Here is an 8,856-nt window from a genome sequence, read left to right on the forward strand (position 1 = left end):
AAACAAAACTGAAGACAATAACATTTCATTAAGGAATTATCTCTTTATAAAATGGGAAATTCCTAATTATAATGCATACATGTACTAAAATATGAACTAGTGTAATACTTCTAAAGAATAACATTTTGGGGCCGGTCGGGTGGCACAGTTGGTTAGAATGCGTGCTCTTGACAACAGGGTTGCCAATTCAACTCCCTCATGGGATGGTGGGCTACGCACCCCCTGCAAGTAGATTGAAAGCAGCAACTGGACTTGGAGCTGAGCTGCGCCCTCCACAACTAAGATTGAAGGACAACAACCTGACTTGGAGCTGATGGGTCCTGGAAAAACACAATGTCCCCTTCCCCAATTCCCCAACACTGTTCCCTTCCCCAATTCTCCGATGAAATCTTTAAAAAAAAGAATGACATTTTTTGTTAGACTTACCAGACAGAGTATTTTGATTGGTAACATGCCTAAGCCGTTAATCCTTGTGATCTTGTTTTTGGCCAAACTAAGGTGAGTTAGATTGCGGCACAGCTCTAATCCACAGATTTCTTCTATCTGGTTGTCTATATACCATAACTACGTTTAAGGAAAATATTGTTAGAAACATTTTGAAGAAGAAAAAAAAAAAGAACCAGTGTTCAGTTGGACAACAGCATAAATAGAGCAGTATTATATGCCCAATATAGGATGAACGCTAAATCTTAAAATAGTTTTTCATATAGAGGTTAACATGAGCACTGTTTAAAATTGATTGTTTTAAAGGCATGGTTTTTGAGTGTGCTTAGTCGCATTTGCATCCAGATGTGGCTCATTTAATCGGCGAGGAAAGAAATTTCAGAGAGGATCATAGCTGCCTCCTCGTCAGGGTACCTTCCCTTGGTTCCTTAAACGTCTCCATGAGAAACTCACGTGCTTCCCACAGGCAGCACCTCTGAGTACAAGGTCACTCCAGAGAGGCACCGTGAAGGGAGCTTTATCATCCTCAAACCCGGGGCAACAGCCTGGGAAATGGCTCTGTAGCAAATGGGTGATCAAGAAAATCCAATACCCTGATAATAGAGAGGAACGGCCCTTTCTTTCTATCTATATTGGCTCGTCTTCTCACTTTAAAATAAATGAGGCCTAAACTCGACCTTAATTTCCTCATCCATTTATTAAGTTTCTATTCACTGCTAAAAATTTAACTTCTTATCTTCTGTGTTCCATTCCTATATTCACCTAAAGCTGCAATCTCAGAGTCACCCCTTCTACCTGCCTTTCTCTGGTCTCAGTTTCTTTGGCAGATTTTCAGGGTGTGATATCATTTCCCACCAAAGCTCCATCTCCCCTCCTGAGTAGCCCAAGACATCATGGGTTTCTCAGCTACTTACAATCTTCAGGGAGTCCAATCAGTCACCAAGAACTGGCATTTTTGCTTTAAAACATTTCTTTAATTATCCTCTTCCTTTTCATTTACTCCTCTGCCAACTTGGTTCAGCGTTAGCTACAACGGATATCTCCAACACCCTGTCCCCAAGTCACCTTCCACACTGCAGTCAGGTTAATAGTTCCAAAATGCTGATTGGATATCATGCTTCAATTGAAAATAAAAAAAAAATCTCATAGGACGAATTCCAAATCCCTCACTCTGGCATTGAAGGCCCTTGACTTTAAGCAAAACCTACTTATCCAATTTCATCCCCATTATAATCCAGTGGAGTTCTCTAATTCTGCCTATCTTCTCTGAACCATCTTCTCAATAGTTCTGGAATGTACCAAGAACTTTCTTACACGGCAATGTATCTCTTTTTTTATATACCGCTTTCTTACTCCTTTCTAAACCCTGCACATTCTTCACAACAATTTCAAATTCCACCTTTCCCCTCCTTTTGTTCTGTAACATTCACATTAAAGCAACATCTTATTTCTTTTTCACAGGTAACCTCAATTTCTCTTCTTTCTTTTTCATTACATAAGTATAAGTGATAGATTGGAAGAGCATACAACATATACAGTAGAGAAAGGATTACTATCTAGAATACATAAAGTATGACCATAAACTAATGGGAAAAAAGACAACCCACTAGAAAACGTTAAGAGGAGTATGTCCAGGATATTCCCAGGAAACGCCCGGAAAAGCACATCTAAGTGGCTAATAAACACGTGAAAAGACACTCTGTTTTACCTGTAGTCAGAGAATACAGATCAAGAAAAGATTCCCATCTTCCCCTTCAGTTTAAGCAAACACTGAAAGGTTCTAAAGAACAGATACTTTCACGCTACTGGGTAAGAAGGCTCATTATGATATAGCCACTTTGGAGGCATTTCGGCAGTATCTATTATAGCTGTAAATATGTCACAGCAATTCCACTGTTGGTATCCATTCTAGACAAACCATTCTTCCTCAAGTCCTTTTCTGATCAATGTTATACCTGCCTGCTATCTCCTTCCATGAATCATAGAATCAACAAATTTTTTTTAAAATAAGGACTCATAAGCATCACCAAATCATATATGTTGCCTCATAATTATCCATCGTTATCCTAACTCTACTACTTACTAGTTATGTGACTTCTCTCTGCCCAGACATTTCATTTTTAAAGTGGAGCTAACACCAGGTTGCCATGAAGGCCAAAAGTAAAATCATGGGGAAAAAATGAGAAAATGGGGTATGATTGCATTGCATGACCCATAAAGCACCTACAGTTACAAGGCATCGTTACCATTAGAAAATTACAAGCACATGAGGCTGAGGAATCATGTCCTCTTCCATTTGGCCAACAGCACAAAATGAAAAATTGAAGGCCAGGAATGATTCTGAAAAGACCTAGGCCACAGAGAGAGGCAAATAAGGAAACTAGATGCAGTGATGAAGAAATATTGCCCACTGAACCAGAAATTCCCAGGTTTTCTTCATTGGTTTCATTGAGATTGAGTTGTTGGGCGGAAGCATAGTTCCGCTTGTGGTCAATACGTATTTTCAAATCTACTTTCACAAAGCTTCCTGCCAGAATAGCTCTACAGACAGACATTTTTGCTCACAAACACGATGCTTCTTTCTGCTTCCACTTTCTTTGGGCTATTTAATCATTTTGTAATGAAAACAAAGACTAGGTCTTTGCAGATACCGACTGTAACACAGGATGTGATACGCAGGACGCAGGGGATTCAACTCTCACACAGCCATAGATGAAATAAAATAGCCTCTGAGTAGGCAGTCTTTGGCAAGAAAAACTTGAAATGGCCATCTGTCTCAGTTTAGCAGAGGGAGCAATAGTCTAAGCCCTTTTTCAGGGGCACTGGTGTCCTGGTGAGTGCTCCGCATGAAATGAAGTTACTCTGAATTATGACAGAGTTTAACGAACGCCTGCGGGTGGCTGAGCCAGGAACCATTCCCATGGGAAGCAGGCAAGGATGAGAAAACTGGAAAACAGGAATCCCGAAACTATGGAGAGATAACGGGATTGAAAAGGAAAGCTGTGTGCACAGTAATTTTCTAAGACATCAGAGGCTAACCACAGTTCCTCTGGTCCACCCCGCCGATGAGCTCTGACCAGTATGGCAAGTCATGTTCTATGAAATTAGTATCGCGAGGGCCAAAAGGAGGAGGAATACAGACGTGTCACTGTAATCGCAGCCATGGCTTTCGCAGTGACCACTGCCATCACTCACGCCACCCGGGCTAAGGGCAGGGAACTGCCCGAACATCTCCACTGAGAAAGAGGTTCGTTTCAGAAAAATTGTCTCCTGTTTCCCAACGGCTCATTCTCCTTCAAATTTCCAGGAATTTCTGGCACTACAAATTGATCAGGTTGTTGAGGAAGGAGTACTTTTTATAGTGGCACAGTAGCTTTGCCCCCCTAATGACGCCCACAGTCACATCCTATGTGACCGCCAGCAATGGTAACGGTCCATACGGGTCGTTACGCAGGACTGGTCCCTACAGAGCTCTGAGTGCGCAGCTTGCTTTCAGGAACACCTTTATCTCCCCAGTCTCCTGTTTTCTTATTTTAAGAACCTTCAGGAAATGTTACCTGCCCTTCCTCCTACCATTATTCTTTCATGTTCTTTCTTAGGTCTTGGTACTTTTGGATAAGAAGAAGAAGAATCTGATAAGTCACTAAACTATTACAATGAATTAGCTTACTGGGTTAATCCTCTTAGGTGTATTTTAATTTTAAAAGGCCGCTATCAGGAGAAAGAGACTCAAAGAACCCCGAATTATCATATTGCATCCCAGCTCTAAAGCTTTTTATTCTGTGAATAAATCTTTCACTGTGGAATTTTAGATCCTATGGAAACTGAGTGAAAAGAACCCAGTGGCACATAAGCATAACTTTACAGCTAGGGAAAAGCCCAACAATATATTTTCACATTTTGGTGATGCTGTCAGCAGTTCACACCGCTTGACATGAATTATTCACTAGCTCAGTATTCGCTCTAATTCATTTGTCTCCGATCATAAAATATGGCTCTGGTGTATAGAAAACAGTTACTGAGAAATAAGTAGGAAATCCATCACACTTCCCTTAGTGGAGAGAACCGCAATGATGGCTTTAATCAAAACCAATCCTGAAAGATCTATATCACCTTTCTAGTGAAAAATGTTCTTCACTATAGGAGTGAAGCTCTAAGAAATGAAGCGCACGTACACTTTAAATGGCGATGTGATACAAGTAGTAATTACTCAATGAATTGCAACATGGGAAAGACAATGGGGTGCAGAAGACCAGTCTCAGTCCAACCATTTACCAAACAATCTTGGACAAGTCGCTGAACGTCCTTGGGTCTCAGGCTCCATGTCCAGTAAATAACAGTTAGCACTAGGAGATCTCTCAAGTTCTGCCTGGATTTAAAAAGTCTATGAATCACTGTTTTTAATTCCATGATTCTATAATCATAAAATAAGTTCCAATGAATAGCCCGTCAGTATTTACAAATAAGGAATACACTGCATCGTTTCTCAAGATCAAATAAATTCACTTCCCCTTGCAAACTTGATCACTTGCAATTTAGGATGATTATCAATTAATCATCAGTTATCCACATATGGAAGGACAAAAGAGCATAATAAAATAAACTAAAAAATTGATATAGTTAGTTCATCCTGGGGTATTAATAGAATCTACTACTCATGATGTATTACTAGCTTGATTAATTTGTTTTTATTTACAATAATTGTTCTGTTTTATTTTTTATATTGATAATTACATTTTATTTAACTTTAAAGAAACATACACTTTTTTTATCTCAAGTAGGAAAGTCACATATGCCCACTAAGGAAAGCTTGAACAAATAGAAAGAATATAAAAAAGATAACCGTCAAATTTCTAAAGCACTGAAAAAAGGAACCCTCATGCACTGTAGGTGGGAATGCAGATTGGTGCAGCTGCTATGGAAGGCAGTGTAGAGGTTCCTCAAAAAAATTAAGAATAGAATTACCATGTGACCCAACATCCATCTTTTGGTTATCTACCCCCAAAAAATCTGAAAACATTTATCCTTAAAGATGTATGTACCCCTATTTATGCAGCTTTATTTATGGTGGCCAAGACATGGAAACAACCAAAGTGTCCTTCAATAGAAGACTGGATAAAGAAGATGTGGTATATATACACAATGGAATACTACTCTACCATAAGAGAAGATGAAATAGTGCCATTTGCAACAACATGGATGGATCTTGAGCTTATTATGCTAAGCGAAATAAGTCAGACAGAAAAGGTCGAGAACCATATGACTTCACTTATATGTGGGATATAAAACTGAAAACAACAAAGGAACGAGACAAACAAACAAAAACTCATAGACACAGACAACAGTTTAGTGGTTACTGGAGGGTAAGGGGGATGGGGGTGGTAGAAGAGGGAAAAAGGGGGACAAATATATGGTGATGGAAGGAGAACTGACTCTGGGTGGTGAGCACACAATGTGATATATAAATGATATTACAGAATTGTACGCTGGAAACCTATGTAACTTTGCTAACAATTGTCACCCCAATAAATTTAATCAAAGAAAAGAAAAGAAAAGAAAAGAAAAAAGGACAAGTGGATTGCATCAAATTAGGAAAGCATGGCTTGCAAAGTATAACAGAGAGGACTGATTAGCTTAGAGCTGAGGATCTCAAAGTGTGGTCCTCAGACGAGCAGTATCAGCATTACCTGGGAACCGGTGAAAAACGCAAAATCTCAGGTACCACCCCAGACCTACTCAATCAGGACCTCTGAGGATGGGGGCCAGCAACAGGGGCTTCAACAAGCCCTGCAGGAAATTCTGACATGGCTGAAGTTTCAAGTTTGGGAAGTCATTATTTACAAACAAATTAATTTTTAATTTTCAGACTTTTAAATTTTTTAATGGACACAGGTACATCATTTGCCCATACATGGCCTGCTTTTTATCTACTTTTAAAAATTTAATGAAGACTTGTGAAACCACCACGAGCAATAACTTCTATCTGTCTCTCCTCGCCTCGCCTGAGGCATCCTGGCGTCAGCCTATCAGAGGTGTGCACTATGCGGAATTGTCTATTTCCTCCTCGCTTTCCACATTGGTGTTATAGCTAAATTACATTAAGTTTATTAAGATCTCTCCCTATTGCTTCACGGAAATATATTTCACTCATTTTCACTACTGTATGATATGCTACTGTGTGAATATACCTTAATTTATTTATGCTTTATTGGTGAGCATGTGGGCTGTTTCCATTTTTTGCTATTACAAGCAATGCCGCTTTGAGCATCCTTAATTCTTGTACAAGCCTCCAGGTACACATGTGCTAAACTTTCCATAATGAGAATGAAAATGCTCGGTCACAGGGAGTTTGCATGTTCGACTTTCCAAGATTGGAAAATAAAATCGTTTGCTCAAGTGGTTGAACGAATTACATACCCATAAGCAAGATAAAAAAGAGTTCCCTTAATCTACATGTTCTCCAACCGTTGGTATTTTTAGACTTAAATTTTGTCCACTGACTGCTCACGTCACACACAAGTTCTAAAGGGGGTGGCGCTATGTTCTAAGCTTTCCATCACATGAGAATAGAGGGCTTTTTTCTGCAACGTGTGTCTTCAAGAAAATGTACCTGCCTTCCATTCGCCCCAATCTCAGCCTTATTACAAGTGGAGTGTGTGCTAGCTGCTGCCAACTCCCTGCAATGAGGTCCCAGAAGCAAGCAATCCTTTCTCCACTCTGCCCTGCAAATCCTCAGGTGGAAAGGAAGAGACTTACTGAGAAAGAGAAGGCACTGCTCCCTTACCACCCTGCGAACATCAGTCTCTGGTGTAAAGAAGACACTCAAGCTCATTAAACTTGCAGGTCCCCAGTTAACCCTTCAGTCTCTAGAAGCTGAAGCGTGCCTGCTTCGGAGTAGGTGCTGCTTGCTTGGGAGCCTGAGTCATCCAACGGATCTGCTCCAGAAATTGGATGCAAATCAAGGTTTTTTTTGTTTTTGTTTTTGCTTTTGCTTTTTTTTTTTAATGAAAGCGTATTTTAAATACACCAGAGAACCTTGTTATTTAAAGGGAGCTTAGTATGAATTCTTTTGTAAAATAAATAATCACTAGTTGTCCTTATAACCACATCTGGACTTTCAAATTCTGAATTTATATAAAATAGGCTATACGTTTAAGCAAATTTGAAGAAAGTAGTCAGTTTAAAACAGAACTTCTTATCTCATTCTAGAATTAAAAATAAGGCTATGTTTATCAGAATGACTGTCTTACTTAGCTTTTGAGGTGTAAGATGTTCTTGGTAAGCTTTGACTTGCCCTCTTATTCCTTGGTAAACACAGTATCTTTCCTCGTTTTGTGAATATCAATTCTTCGTCATTTAAGTGAGTCACACATCTCTAGCAAATAGCTTATCTGGTACTATTCCACGTCATCTGGTACACATTTATTAATGGGTCTACTGATCAAATTTTCCCCTTTACTCAGTCAAAGGATACTGTCCAAAATTAGTTTAGTGAGAGCCTGGTATGCCGACAAATCATACATTCTAGAAATTTGGTTGCAGGAAAAATCCACCTTCTGATGAGAAAAAGAGAACAATATATCATTCTTTATTTTTCATTCATCATAACCACAATAATGAAATGGACAAAAGAATGTGTTTCTGGTGTAGACTTAGAATTCATTATTGAAAAACTAAGGCTAAAATATTTCCCCATATCTCCCCATTTTCTAACTGAGATCCTGTCTGTCCACTTGGAGAGACCCTAAGTAGAAGACCCCTTCTTTGTGGCCAGAGCAGACATGCCCACGACCTAAACACTCAATTCCTGCAGCTACCTTCTCCATTTCAGCATTTACTTTAAACTTTCTTGATCTTCTTTCAGGATTTACCTCAATTTCACCCTTATTTACCACCATTTCTTTCAGATGCTCTAATGCCTAGTAAACTGTATTTACTTAGTTTATATGCATATCTTCTTTCTTTTCTCTCTCTCTCTTCCTTCCTTCCTTCCTTTCTTTCGTCCCTTCCTCCCTCCCTCCCTCCCTCCCTTCCTTCCTTCTCCCTTCCCTTCCCTTCTTTCTTTCTTGCCTTTTCTATTTCTATCTCAATATATTCTCCCATGTCACCCCCTAAATGCCATAAGAGTCTTTCTTACTCATCCCTCAGGCCATACTTAACAAACACCCTTTCTCAAAATGGACTATTTTGGAAAAATCTCAACTTTTTTGAAATACCTCATTGATACTTTTCTGGTCATGTTATAATCATTTTCTGCAAAACTATGAAGCAATTATATAAGAACATTATTCTTATCTTCTTGTACCCTTTAAAACAGTGATTCCACCCCTCAAAAGTACTAACAGTATTTTATCAGTGTATTAAATACTAAATGCCTTAACTATAAAAAAATGTAAATACTGAATTAAAAAA

The 8,856-nt window shown here is 39.0% G+C and overlaps 1 protein-coding gene across 1 annotated transcript in view; it reads right to left on the reverse strand.

Annotated features, from left to right (window-relative positions):
* The window catches only part of LRGUK (leucine rich repeats and guanylate kinase domain containing), a 115,199-nt gene that overhangs the window by 87,558 nt on the left and 18,785 nt on the right, over positions 1-8,856 (reverse strand). Inside the window, exons 5-6 of the mRNA XM_019654782.1 lie at positions 7,919-8,000; positions 427-551 (exon numbers count right to left, since the gene is read on the reverse strand). Of these exons, the coding sequence (XP_019510327.1) occupies positions 427-551; positions 7,919-8,000 (207 nt within the window). The remainder of the gene's footprint in view (positions 1-426; positions 552-7,918; positions 8,001-8,856) is intronic.

This window comes from Hipposideros armiger, unplaced genomic scaffold (assembly GCF_001890085.2).
Source record: "Hipposideros armiger isolate ML-2016 unplaced genomic scaffold, ASM189008v1 scaffold_231, whole genome shotgun sequence".
Lineage (NCBI taxonomy): Eukaryota > Metazoa > Chordata > Mammalia > Chiroptera > Hipposideridae > Hipposideros > Hipposideros armiger.